Here is a 14,665-nt window from a genome sequence, read left to right on the forward strand (position 1 = left end):
AGAAGAAACAAGCCTTTCTGTCAGCTGTTTGGGCAGGAACCTGTAATTTCTGGGCTGTATAGTGTCTGGCACAATGGGGCTCCATAGCCTTGAGGCTGCGTAGGCACGACCTAGGTCATGCGCCTCTGGTTTTGGATGGAACAGGAGATACCGCGTTTACGTGAATACGCTGAGGTGGCTTCTGTGCAATTCTCAAACGCTTGGAGGATGTGGCCCCGTTTCAGATGAGTGTTTCTCTGCACCTAGCCGATGACATAACGCCCCAAGTGTTGCCAGTCTTGTTGCAGTCTTGCGAGACTTGGGTTGTTTTTTTGTTTTCGTTTCTTGGAGCTCTCATTCCTGCCATGAGGCAGTTTATGTGAGTATCTGTTTTCATATTAATCAATGTAGGCTTTTTTAGTACATGAAGAAAAACTGGGTGATCTGGAAGTTAAAACGTTGGGGGTAAGAGTCAAAGGATATATTCATGGTTCTTAAACTCACTGAAAAACACCCAGAATCACAGTACAAACAATTTTAATATAGATTGGAAGGAGCCCAGTGCCAGCGGAGGTGTCCCGGAGCACAGAGCCTACATGCTGCTTCTGCAAATGCTGCTTTTTTGGAAAAATCTATTCGTAACTCATTCCAGGCCTGCCCTGCTTCTGCACTGAAAAAACCTAAACTTAATGGCTAAAACACTCTGCAGCTGTGCTAATTGCCTGAGTGCTGTGGTAGAGCCAGCAATGGCACTGCTGAACACCTCTGACCCTAGGTCCACCAGAAAACCTTGGTAGTGGAGATGCAGCTTTATTTGCAGTGACACAAACCTCTGCAGTATCCCTTGCCGCTACGTGGAGTCATCTGCTCTGTGCGTGTATGCCATGTGAACCGCAGCGGGTAATGTTTGTATTTCCCATTTCAATCTTAGCTTGTTTGGGATGAGGGAGGGGTTAAGAGGTTTATTTTCAGTTCAGCGCAGGCAGGTGTGCTCCTGGTGGCATCTACATCTCCACGGTAAGAGAAAGCCCTTCTCCAAATACGCCGTTGCCTGCGTTTTACAGTAGCCACAAGTCCGTCTTTCTTCCCCGTTGAGGTGATTCGTACCAGCAAGTGCTGGAACGCATCGTAACTCCTTGCCTGGTGGGAAAGGCGTGATGGAGGGGGGCCTTGAAATGCGAATTTCCACCTCAGCCATCAAAAAAAAAATAAAAAAGCAGGCACACATATGGGAGCTCTGTCTCTGATTCAAAAGGCCTTTGGGTGCAACAGGGGGGACGGAGGGGATGGTGCAGTTGCTGCAGTTGCTTAGGTGGAGATCAGGAAAGCACCGGCTTTTCTTACTGTTTTATTCCCTACTTCATCCAGAGCCTGAACCTTCATCCGGAGCACGGCCCGTTGGCAGCAGCCGCCAAATTGTGCCCTGTCCTGGTTGAACCCACGGCCGGTTCGGCGGAGTCTTTTTGGCGCTGGGTCTTCGCGGGTGGAGGGCCCACCGCTGCAGGACTGGCATCCTCCTCTCTGGGGCAGAAGGGGGAAGGAGGGAGAGGGGCAAGGCCTTTTTACGGCGCACCGAGTGGATTCTACCTGAATTATGTGGTGTTTCTGCTTAACTTCACCTCACGGGAGGTATTTTCTGACTGGAATCTGTCACTGCAAGAAATTGTTTCCAAAAAGCGGCACAATTAGGGGTCAGCTTTGCAAACATTCTTGGTGGAATTGAGAGGCAATTGGCACAACCCAGTGAATAATCCTTTTAGGAGCCTTTATGAACCTGGCACAAAGGCTGTTTACAGTTTCGCTTATAGACCAGGAGTGTTAACAGGCCTTTAGAAAAATCCAGGTAATTGAAGCTTTTGTCTTTCAATGAGCCCCCGTAGCTGTCAACAGTTGCCATTCTCCACATTTTCTTTAACTTTTTTGTTTTGACAAGGGCTTTTGTCCCTCCGACAACAGCTGCGTGGGAGGTGGCCGCGGCCTTGGCCTGCTCGGCCTTCGCAGGGGAGCCCCGCCGGCCTCCTCCTCGCCCGGCCTGAGTAAGTTGTCTTTTAAGACACAGAAAATCCTCTGGGTCAAACCAAAGTGTTGGGTTTTTTTTTTTTTCTTACGACTTCATTATTCATTTAAACATCCCGGCGATGCAGCGCCCCAGCCTTGGTGTCTCTTTGTCAGCCCAGGGCTTTGCAGGGGCGGGCGGCGGAGGCGAGGAGGCTGGAGGAGAGCGGGTGCGCGGAGACTGAAGGCTGTTACCACAGAAACTGAACCAGCCCATTGAAATCGTGTTTTTTAACACCCCCACGAAGGGAAGGGGTCAACAGCGGTTCTGTTTTTCGCAGATCTCTCCGGGCGGGTTTGGTTTTGCTGTCGTCAGTTTTTTCGGTGCCATTGCATGTTTCAGCAGCCTGTGGGTTCCTGTTTCTCGATGCGAATGTGGGTGCCTGTTTCTTTAAAATAAAAAGAAGAAAACCTAAGTGAATTCTGAAGCTTGGGGGTTTTTTCTGCCAAAGCTGGCTGCGTTTTCTTCAGGAGTCGGTGGGAGTTTAACACGGGTTGGTAGCCATGAGTCTCAAGCTCTCCATTTTCCAGGGTGCTGTATGTTAAGCAGAAGTCCAAATTTTAGAAATAATGGTGTGTTAGTCCTTCCCCCACGACCTCTCATCATGTAGACTGCTTAGTAGCTTTGGGTGGGCTTGGGACTTCATTCTCACGTGGATTAAGATGCGGTGTTTTGGTGGTTTAAAAGCCACGTGGTGGGAATCGGTACGGGGACAGTTTGTGTGCGTGAGCAAGTCCGGGGCGGCTGGGAGAGGTGGGAGAGAAGAGCTATTTCATAAGGCAAACAAGAAATTAGGCAACTTGCCGTCAGAAATACGGTCTTTAAAGCAGCCGTCTTGCAGTCGCAGCTGCACGGTGGGCTCCGTGTCCGCAAAGAGCCGCATTCGCGTGTGGATCTGCATCCACAACCCCGCCGGCTTCTTCAGTTGCAGGACTGATGCGGTCATGATTAAAGTAAGGAAGATGTAAGCTAAAATGAAAGAAAATTCTTTGCTGTCCTTTTCATTTTAAAAACAATTAATTATGGCGTATTTACAGATCCTGAATGGGGAAAAATGTATCCTCAGAGAGCAGATGTTTGCTTCATTCGTCTGTCTGTTTATAAAATTTAGCATGTGGATTTGATGGTTCACTGGCTTTCTGCAACTTTCACTTACCTACATGAGACAAAGTTGCGTATCGGTACAAAGCAAAACTAGGCATCTAAATAAAGCAATCCTGCACCTTTCAGTAATGCAAACCATCTGTAATAGGTTTTTATACTCATTATAGGCATACAAATTTTTGAGGTCAAGTCTGTTTTCAACAAGGAGAAGCCTGTCCTATTTTTTTTAAATACCGTAATGCAGTAAGAAATAGGAAGACAAGTTTTGTTACAAAAAACAGAGAGCAAGACTAAAATACTGCATTGTATTTGAATAATAATGGTTACTAAAGTTCCCCAAAATTGTTTATATCTGCTCTCAAATATTTTTAAGCTAAATTTATTAAGGTTTACAGTACTGTGGTTTTATTAAACCAGGGCTCATAGGCAAATGCATCTGAGCTTTAATGATAATTTTTAATGTTTTCTAGTCGATATATTTCTGAGTTTAATTTATTTGATTTTTTTTTAATTACTTCAGTGTATTGCTCTTTAAGTCCCTGTACGAGTTAAAATTTGTATTGGTGTTGCCTAGGCATACAATTTTAAGCAGCACAGGGCTGAGCGTACTAACTAATTTTTATGCCATTTTTGTGGTAGGTGTCATTCCATTGTAACATGCTTTAGTCTGAGCTGTGCGGGTTGAATCACGTCATCACAATATTCTGCCTCTAAAATACGAGCGTGCAGGTTAAATGAGCACAACGATTAAAATGGGAACTTAGGATACTTCAGCGCAGACTGGGTTTAAAGGGTAAAATAACATGGTCTTCGTAACCCACTCAATTATGCTAGTAATTTGGGGGGATGCACACTCCCTGTAGCATTCTGACTTGATGTCAGCCCCCCGGGTGGAGGTGAAAGGCTTCCCTTGAGTCAGCCGGCGTTTCTCAGGAGCATGTAAATAATAACAAGCGTACTGCTGCGACTGCGTCTTCCCCCACCTTGCTTGTGATGAATGTGCTGCTTTGTCAGCGTGCATTAGCGCTGTCTTGAGCAAGCACAAGCGCAGCAGGTACTGGGGAAGCCTTTGCCCAGCAAACCTGTTTCAGCCTGTCTCAGTGGTGACGGACGACAGTCCCGTTCCAGGCCCAGCGCAGAGACTTCTAGTTGTTTGTGGTTACGCGGCACGGTTTGGGAGAGGCAGCAAATGGCTGCTGCTGCTGATTTGTCAGGACCGACTTTACTTTTGATCTGAATGTCTGGTTTGTGAAAAACCAGAACCTGTGTTTCCTATAATAATTTTCATAAAGCTCAGTGACAAAATGAAAGTCCCCCAAAAAGGCACAAGCGGCTTACGGGAAGGTATTTGCTAAAGACATGGCTATCTGATGTTCTTGCCTTCCCTGCACAAAGTAGCTGGCTAGGGCTTAATGCAGTCTGCTGGCGTTACACCGGTTATTCCCATAGGACTGGCCCGCCCACCGCTCCCCGGCCCCTGCAGAGCAGTGTCCTGCCTTCCTGTAATTTCTTCTGGTTTTGCTTTGGGTTCTTTTTTTCCCCGAATGGTTACAAGTACGATTAGGTCTGTGCGCGTCCTTCTAAACAGTTGGATTTCTCTGTGAAGAACGTGCTGTGGATCAGATGGGGCAGTGTAAAACGGTTTCATTTCGAAAGAAAAAAACTTCTGCTTGGTCAAGACTGTAGAAAACCAGGTTCCTTAAACCAAGCGTTTCCACTGCAGTTCAATGGAAATACGGAGTCAGTTGGGAAGCTGAGCAGTCTCCACTGCAGAATCACCATGGGAGACCCCTCCGCTGCGTTGTGGTTCTTCGTGTGCTCGGAGTGTTTTGTGTTTCAGAGTTTAAGAGTAAAAGGTTCCTCAAGTGTTTTGGGGTCAATCATTTCATGTGCCAAACAGAAGAAGGAGAGATTAAATAGTCTCTCAAAAATCTGCAGAAAACTAAGAATGCAACAGCTAAAATTTCTGCTTTGTAACTTTAGGATAAAAGGATGCGACTGGAAAGGTCCCCGCTCCCTGAGGAGCAGGAGCTGGATAAAGTGACCAAACAGATCTGTTCCTTCTTCTACATTCGTGACACTGAAGCACGTGCATTCTCGTGGACCATTTCCACATTCGTAGCTTGCCATCACTGGCCTGCAGAGTCCCCTCTTGTCGAACCAGTGAGCTCAATAGGGTGCCGCCGGTTACGGAAACCCACCCGGACCATCCCCATCCACAGCTGGCTGCAGGGGAAAATTCCCCTGGGACACAAAAGCTACAAAACGCCCTGGCCACTTTCTGTCAGTATAACAGACACCAGGAGATTTATTTTTGCTCCCGGTTGTAAATCTCTCTCGGCTCCAGCCAACAAGATGTGCGTGTCCTGAAATGTTCAGTGCTCAAGTTATCTTTCCGTCATTTGTGCTGTGAAAATAGAGCATTTCATTTTCAGAGGCTGTAAGAGATTACACTCTCAAACTCTTTAAGTAAACACTTCCTCCTGGGATCGTGATCTCATTCAAACTAAAAAATGTACCAGAATTTATGATGTATTTTAATTACTATTCTTGGTACCACTCATTAAATTAGAAATTGATTGCCAGTTTCACAGTTTCCATGTTAGATGACAAAGTGCTTATCAAGGTGAAGCAATGCAAAACTGTTACTATATATTCCACAATTTGGGATGATAAAAAGGCATGCTTTTCGTTGTGGTATTCATGTTACAGTTGTTATTATAATGCATCACTGATTGTCTTATTTGTTTGAAGTTCGCTTTCCCCCATCCGAGTAAGAGTATACCATATTTTTGTAGAAGAAGAGAGAAAATGGCATTGTCTGGTTTATGCTAGCAATCTAAAAGGCATTACTGCAAACATCAAAAGTGTGTTTCATTGAACTGAGAACATCATAAACAGCTATCCTAAAGATTTAAGAGGATGATGCAAAAGATCCCTATACATAAAGGTGTTTCTCAAAATCTTTTTTTCTCTCTCTAATCCACAGTGTGACAGCGAGAGTGATATTGACGATAAGGTAAGACTGAATTTTCTTCTTTTATGTGCTTTGCTAGCTTGGAAATTCCCTCATAGTCAAAATAAGAATGAATTTGAAAGTAATATTTTTTCCTCCAGTCTTCATGTCAAATTTAAAAATACCTGTAATTGGATGAAAATACATTGGATCAGGTACTCTGTGATCTTCACTAGGTTTTGTTTACAGAAAAGAAACTCCCATTAACATAATAGATCATTATGTGAGCGTTTGCTGAGACCCGAGTCATAGCGTTAGTGCTGTTTCAGAGGAAGTCTCCTCTGATAACTTGTCAGGAGCCCATATTTTATTTATAGTAACCTTTGAAGATGTCAACTTTGTAATCAGTTTAGAAGATGGGACAACTGGTACCTACCCTCAAAGGCAGTGCAGTAACTGTCAAGGAGCGTTTTGTCGTGTTGCATGCATATTTATCATAGAGCAATGATTTTTCTGACCTTCTTTTGGATACAGAGGTTGGTCGTTGAAAGGTTGTAGTTGTGTGGTTTTGTGTAGGGATTTCTTGTTTCACCTTTGCAAGGAAAACAGAGAAGTCCCACTACGTAGCAACAGTTGCACCATGCTTGCATACCCTCAAATGTGTAAAAGACTTGAGTATCCCTTGCGGAGTTCTCTTCTGGCAGATCAAACTTGGCAGTCTCAGGTTAGATCTTCATCAAACTTTAATTGTATTTTGGCTGTCCAGTCTCTTGCATTCATTCATGAGAAGCTGTGGCACGGAGGTTTCTACTGGATCAGCGTTACAAAAGTAAAGGCTGACTTCAGATAGCCCTGTCTCCTTGGCAGCGCACTTGGTTGCGGCCGTACATCGGAGGTTACCGTGAGTTCAAGAGACTATACTAAAAGCTTCTTCTGGTTAAGTCTTTTTCTTTTTTTTTTTTTTTTAATATTGTTAGAGCTTGGGAAGCATTAAGGTTTCTTCAGCTTCTTCTTTTAAAAATCCCATCAGATACCAAATATCCCTGAGATGAGATGAAAGGCTTGATTGAAGAGAGACATTTAAATCATATATGTTGAATGAAAGATACTGTACCTATTTTATTTTATTTTACTTTATTTTATATATGTGTATATATGTATAAAGTCACTCCCTGAAACCACCCCCACCCCCTGAGTTCTGTTTCTTGCAAGGTTACACAGCAACAGAGCTGATGGCAGGGGTGGTGAGGGTGAAAAATTATTCTCTAAAAGCTTAGATACCATGGGGTTAAAACATTTCTTAGACTGCCCAATCAAAGAAAGTAAAAGCAATCACTTAGAAAACTGTTTAAAGATCTGCCAGTCAAACCTCAGATGAAGTTGTAAGTGACATGTAGTTTTATTATACAGCTATGCTATTAATGATTATCTAAATTACACTGGTAGACCCAGCTAGCGGCATTACATCTGAGACTGACGTTTGTTAGATTAGGTTTGACTTCACCTTGTAGAGAAGAAATTGAAATCTGAACAACATTGATTAGCTTTCAGAATGTGGGATCTGAGGTTACCTTCAGAGGAAGCTGCATTGTGTTTGGCTGGTAACTTACTGTCCTTTACAGCAAATGAAAGGCTATTAGAGTGTTCCTTACCATTAGTACGGCATTTCTTTACATATCTGTACCTGTAATTTGACCTTCTAGGCTCACGTATTTCCCAGCTACTTTCTCCTTAAGGTGACTCCACCTTAATAACAACACTTCTTTTCTTCATAAGGAGAGCAGCACAAGATCATCATCTTTCTATCTCTTGCCTGATCTGTAGAGACATGAGACATGACATCGGTTCTATTAAATAGGTCTCTGGAATTAAGTAGGGTTGCTTTTCTTGTCAGCCAAGACGTGTGCACATGCCTGTAAACTCAACAAGGTTGAAATGAAGAGGCTTCAAACCTTTCGTGGGGGTAATGTAGATGCAGCATTGCCTTCTAGTTGGGGAACGCAAGGGCGGCCCGGCTCTCTCTGTTGGTGCCCGCCATACTGCACTCCCCTGGAAACACGTTCAGTATTTGTCTAAAACTTAACCTGGCTGATGCAACAAGGAGCTATAAAAGTATTGGCATGAATGTCCTGAGGGATTACACTGAAGAGTGGTTTTTTTTTCCCCCTTCCATGTGTTGGAAAAACGTGTCTTCTAATAATGCTCTCTGGCTATTGCAGCCAGGTGGAGTATTCCACGTACTGTCTAGCCCCGCATCAGGCTTCCCAAATGACATGACGGGTCGGCTTCGTTTCACAGCGCTACAGAACAATCCTGCTTTCCTGCTTGGTCAGCAAGAAGCAGCTTTCTCTAGGTACACCTACACGCACTGGCACTAATGAAGGGCAGGGCAGGAATTACTAATGTACTTTTGATTTGCATAACACTTTTTGTTAGTCATAAACAGCGGATCACTGTCGTCTGCGTATAAGTCATGAGGAAAGCAGACAAAAAAAGTTGGTGTACAAGTACAAACTGAGTCAGTGATAGAGCTAGAAGCAAAACTGAAATTTTCCACCTCCTACCTCTCTCTCTGTACCACGCTACTAATTATCCACTGTTTATTTAGTTCATAGGTATATGGGCTATTGAGCTCTTAATGTTTTAAAATATAGACGTGAGAGTAAAATTAAGGCTTTACCCTCACTGCATTGAAAAAATATAAACACATTCCTGATGGCTTCATTTTTTCCCTTGTGCAGTGTTGTGCAGGAGTCCAGGGGAGAAAAGTAAGGGAGCGTAGTCAGTCGTGGAGCCATTGCTTTAGTGCAAGGTTTCACAGCAGATTGTGAGAGTGTTTCCAAACAGTGTGCTGCTGTTTTTAATAATCGGAGAGCAGGAGCTCAAGGCTGGGGACTTGTCCATCCCATCCACTTTCTGAGAACTGTCTCTGGCCAAGTATAGCCTTTCACTTCTGCATCACTGCTGAAATCTCGAAGGAAGTAAGTGGGATGATACTTTCTCACACCTATCATTCTGTCACCGCACGCTTCTCGAAGAGCTGTTCGAAATACCCAAACTAATAAAGTGAGCTGTCCAGCCATTTAACCAAGCGAGAAACTTAGCAAATCATACGTTCCCAGAGATGGAAGTGCAAATCCTGTTTCTGTTACTCTGTGTTCGTTGAAGGACATCGCTTTGGACTCTGCAACTGTTAGGAGAATTGCGGGGTGGTTTGTTGGAGCTGTGGAAACGATACTGTGCTTTTTGTGAGGGAGGAGGGAGGGAAAGGGAGTTAGGCTGATAATCATACTACACTATCTCCGCACTGTGCAATAGCTGCGATGTGAGGCTCACGGTCCATAAACATTGTTACTGAAAATATATACTTCCTTTAATAGCAACAACAGCATTAACAGATAGCAATTACCCTTCATTTTCAGGAACTATAAAGTCTCCATTAATTCAAGATTTATGTAGTTATAGCATTTAGCACAGGAATAACACCACAGAGAATTGGTTTATACACATGTAATGAGAGAGCTTATGGCATACTTTAGTGAACATTAACATAATAGAGTAATATAAACCATCAACAGTTCCACTTATTGTCTCTTACCTGCTTTAGCATCACAGTGAAAAGTGGCTAGCAGCTTGGTAATGTGCTCTGTTAAATGGTGTTCTGCAGAAAGCCAAAAGTCAACTTGTGTAAAACAAGGGAATGAGTAATCTCTGCTCGTTACTCCAAAATGTTGCTCTCATTTTTTTAATAACAGTGTTCAAGATTGCATTAAAAAAAAAGCCTGTTTCTTTCTTTCAAAGTAATTCAGTGTTCATGTTCTTTCAGTCTTGGACTTCTGTCTGCTGCGTGCGAAATTGTGGGTTGTCAGCTTAATTACATGGCCCCGCAGTGTAAGCGAGCTCTCCAAATCAGGGGTTAGATATCAGCATTCCTTCATTTAATGTGGTGCTAAGGAAGACGTACAAAAAAATGACACTGTATTTCTAAGTTGAATCAGTATTTACCATACATTTGTTCGGTAGTCTGTGTTCGTGTTTTAGCTATAGCAAGCAGCCTTTGAGGCTGGTAAAGCTGTATCCGAGGTGGAGGCAAGAAGTTTTGAAGTCAGGTTTCTAAACCAGTGTTTCCACGCTACTTTCTGCAACAGCACAGTGAGTTTATTAGGCCCTGCTTGAGGCGACGTGAATTCAGCCTTGCCATGCTGTTGTTTGCTGTGCTGATTTCTGAGTCCCAGTAGGTGCCGGGCAGCGTGTGGCAGCGCACGAGCAGGTGCAGTTTAGCATTTGGTGCATGGGAGAGGAGCAACACGCTAGTGCTATGGTCGCCTCACCACGGGCTGGGTTCCCTTCCTGCTGCGTGCCACATAGGTGCAGAACAGCTCGTGGCTTAAGGATGAGGTTAGAGACAGTGAAGGGACTCAGATAAATGGGGGGGACAGTGGTAACAGCAACGCTGTTTCAGTGTGTCAGCAGCCTCGCTATTGTCCAGCTTTGGTTTTGTAGGTATTAAGGTAAAGGGGGAGGTTTTAGGAGGCATTTGAGAGTGGAAATCAGGTAGCTCTGTGACTGTGAATGGGAAGTTACTCTCTGTAGCAAAGGGCACAGTGGTAAGTAGTAGGGAGGTGCTTATTTGAAAGCTTAGCAAGGGGGTGATCAAGTCAGACCGGTGAGAGATGTGTTTACATCGACACTGAGTGTCCGTGTTGGGAAGTAGAGGTAAGCTGTGAAAGAGTCAAACCATGAAGAGTGATAGATTGCAATTCGGGAAGTGGGAGGCTGTGTAGGGAGCACAGCCACAGACTAGGAAAATGATCTTGTGGCAGCTTTTCCTTGGCACAAGGACACAGTTACATCTGCCATCCCCAGAGGAAAGGCTCAAATGGTAAATGAAAGGTGAGGTAGTGAGAGCTTGACCAAGAACTTAGTTGTGTGGATGAACAGAGGATGCTCATTATGTTACAGAGAAAAAGGATACACGGGACTTAAACATAGGTTGGATGTCAAGATGTAGGCAGTGGCGTGAGTCAAAGAGAGCGCCGAGAACTATGGGCTTGAGTGAGAGGTGGAAGTGATAAGAGTGGAAGCAATGAGGAGAGTAAACTGTGTGGAAGATCTGGGGGATGAAATTATTGCTTCCGTTTCAGCTGTGTTGACCTTGAAAGGGTGTCTACAAACCCACAAGAAAAATTGTAATTTAGGCAGCAGGAGAAAGGGATGTAATAATGAAGAGAGCTCTAGGAATCACTCTAGTAGAAGTGGTCACTCTGTGTATGTGTGTTTGTGTATGGGATTACCCAGAAATAAGATAAAGCCCGATGACACCAGATGGAAAGGTTCAGGGAAGATGGTCTGAACGATGCTCAGAATTACAGCAGCAGTTACCGAGGCAGGAGCAGAGCGGGCAGGAGCTGCTGAAGCCCAGGGAGGGAAGAGCTGTGTCAGGTAGCTGGTCGTCAAGGAAGGTGAGATCTAGGGAAAGGGGATTGCAAAAGACTTTGGAAGTCGAGGTGCAGTTCAGTGGGGGAGAGGAAGCCAAACTGCGCAGTGTCTGTTCCCAAAGATCCTACATCGATCCAAATTTCTGTGTGTTTTGTTGCATCTTTACACTCCTGCTCTCGTGGCCTCATTTGTCCAGTACAAATTTGATGATGTACTGCCTCAGTGCACCAGTACAACATCAGTGTGTCGTCTCGTGGGGCTGGAATGAGCCTCGCTCCCTGGACCCCTCAGTGCCACTCATTTGAAGTCCGCAGGGACTATTACTGGTAGCGCTATTGCTGGAGGCTTCTTTCCCCCTGCTCCTCATATTTTATCTAGCAACGGAAAAAGTGGGTTCTGTCTGGTAAGTCTGTTGTTTCCAAGAGGCTGGAAGTTTAGTTCCCACTTCAGGTAATCTGTTATTTGCTGTTTTCGAAGCCTACCCAGGCCAAGGTCCCCAGATTGGTTTTGTCCATCATTAGATTGTCCCTTTCTCTGAGAAATGAATCTCGGTGCTTTTCCAGCAATCCCAATTCTTACTGGTTGCACCAGAAGGGAGAGATCAAACACAGAATTGAACCGAGGGCTTTCACATGGCAGTATTTGCGCTTCTGTTAGCATTACACTTCAATCTATGACAGTTTTCAGCTGTGACTAATAACGAGAAGTCTCCATTTGCCATTACTTTCCAGCTGGGTTTTCACACAGTATTTAAGTGGTCCTTTTACCGTAGCGTGTTCTTGCTTACAGACGGCAATGCTGAATGCAGTTGCAGAAGCGCATGCCGGGGCCGTGTTGCAGGCTTAGCAGCATGCAGTAGTATAGCGTATACGCGTGTCCGTGCACATACGTGCACAGAATCAGTGTTTCTTCTAAGGTTTAATTCTTGCAGACTGAAAACCTAGTGAGGCGGAGTGAAAACCGGTGAGAAACCTGACTCCCATATAATAACAACTGGGTAAAGGTGGTTAGTTCTTTTAATGGAAGAAAGTCTCTGTTTGACAGATGAGCTGCATGTTGTTATTAAAAACAGATCTGCTTTTTAAACAATGTGAAAATATTGAATTTAAAATAACCTTGTAGCCCTTGAAAGATTCGGGTGCTATAAACAGGCAAACGTAATGTTGTTGCCAGTACAGGAAGACAAAAATTCACTGCTCAGTGAATTTATTTTATTTCATCATTCTCCATGAACAGATTTACCAGGAAAATAGCATCCTGCAAGCCCACTGCGTACCCAGTTCACTCAGTTGCTCTTTAGGAAATGCCAGATGGGGGAGAGACTTGGCATGCCCTCGGCTTCCGTCGTTCCACGCGCCACGTGCACGGAGCAGACACAAAGGTTCCCCCTGGGACTTGGGGCAATTGAGTTAGGCCCTGTAAGCCCTTCCAGAGGGAAAGGAGCCCTCCAAGTTGTCCTTCCCAGCAAGAGGGTCTGCAACTCCAGGGAAAAGTATTAGTAATACTGGCCCTTCTTGACCTTTGGATTTAAGTAAAGCAAGAATGCAATTGAAAAAATTAAGCTCAAAGCTTCAGCACCAATGTTCTCCCCTCCTACTGAGATTTTGTGTTTTTCTTTTACGCAGACAAAAACTCAAATTTTAAGTACATTAGTCTGTATATAACAAGCTGAGTCATCACAGTCTGTGGTGTCCATATTCGTTCTTGAAAATGCAGAAAAAAAAAATTTCAGAGCAAACAATGAGAAGAGCCTTCTAGTTTGCTGACAAAAATCCATCATTAACTCACATAAAAGGGCTGAAGAGATCTTATGGAGAGCTCTTGGGCAAGACAGGATAATACCAGTTCTGCCGCTGGCAGCCAGCACGTCCCTAGCTCTCCGCTTTCTCTATTGTCTAACGTCTCCCTGTTCCACTTCCCATCCATGAGCATTTTCTTATCTCACCAGGACCTTATGAAGAAACTCCTCAGATCTGAGGCAAAGGGGAAGAGAGCAGTCTTGTACAGCTGTCTGCCCACATCAAGAAACACCATTATAACGTAGCCATAAATCCAAAGGGCTACCTGTGCAATGGCAGTAACTCCCTGGAAGGTGATCAGATAGAACATCACATAGTAGGCAGGTGACAGGAATTGGCAATTGAGTTAGGCAATTCAATTAATTCAATTGAATTATTTAATTAACCACAAAGATGCCGAGCAGAGGAGAATTTTGGAGGATGCCTACTCCAAAAGCTGCAATGGCAGGCCCTCATTTGGCTTGCAAAGTTTCTCATTACTGTACTCCGAAATTGTCTTACCAGGTTAAGTAACACAAAAGAGCATAGCATGCAGCACTCTGTGTCCTATGCAGGCGTCAAGGATACAACTCAAGGGTGGCCCAAGAGTCAGCTTTGCGTTTTGCAGCTTTCCAGCAGTTCTTGCTCCTGGGTCTGATTTGCAATAAAATCCAAACTAGGTTTCACTACAGGAGTTTTCCAGATATGTAAGAGGGAGCAACAACATTTGGATCAGTAGTAAAGACTAGAAGTAATGTCTGCCTGTCCTTGCTTGGGAATTCACCCTTACCTAAAGCCTCATGATTGAAATGGGTATCCTTTTGCCTAGGTGAGTCTCCTAACACTTATCAGCTGCTGTCTTCACTTCTCAGCTGCTTATCAACTGCTGCTTTTGTCTCCAAAACCAGTAAGGGGCTTTCCATAGCACCCTGAGGCAGGGGAGATGTTTCAGCTGGTGCTGCCCAGCCTTTGCTGCACACCCTCAGGGGCAGAGTCCCTAGGAGCTGGAGTCCCAGCTTTCCACAGACTCGAACCAAAGTGAGGTGCTTTTCAAGCAGAGAAAATTCAAAGCGAGAGAGATTAAAATAAGCGTGTGTAAATAAGCCTCCCTCTGCTCCCTGCAGGGTCACCCCTTAGTTCTCGTGCTGGCTGCGGCACAGACACGCCGGCTCCATGCAGTTCTTCCCAGGCAGCAAGGAAAAGTCTTTGTCTCTCATTCACCTGTGGGCCTTCAACTCCGACTTCACTCCAGGGGTGAGCCAGTCATTTCTCCTGGTGTAGGCTGGCTTCCTCCCACCTCCCCTGCTCCCTCCTAATCCCTGCAGCGCTGCGGAAGCCTCTGCCAGCAGAGCA

General features: G+C 44.6%; 1 protein-coding gene across 1 annotated transcript in view; it reads left to right on the forward strand.

The window, feature by feature from the left end:
- Positions 1-14,665, forward strand: part of FBRSL1 (fibrosin like 1) — a 560,052-nt gene that overhangs the window by 367,055 nt on the left and 178,332 nt on the right. The window contains exon 5 of the mRNA XM_075718432.1: positions 6,129-6,158. Coding sequence (XP_075574547.1) covers positions 6,129-6,158 — 30 coding nt within the window. The remainder of the gene's footprint in view (positions 1-6,128; positions 6,159-14,665) is intronic.

This window comes from Pelecanus crispus, chromosome 11 (assembly GCF_030463565.1).
Source record: "Pelecanus crispus isolate bPelCri1 chromosome 11, bPelCri1.pri, whole genome shotgun sequence".
NCBI lineage: Eukaryota > Metazoa > Chordata > Aves > Pelecaniformes > Pelecanidae > Pelecanus > Pelecanus crispus.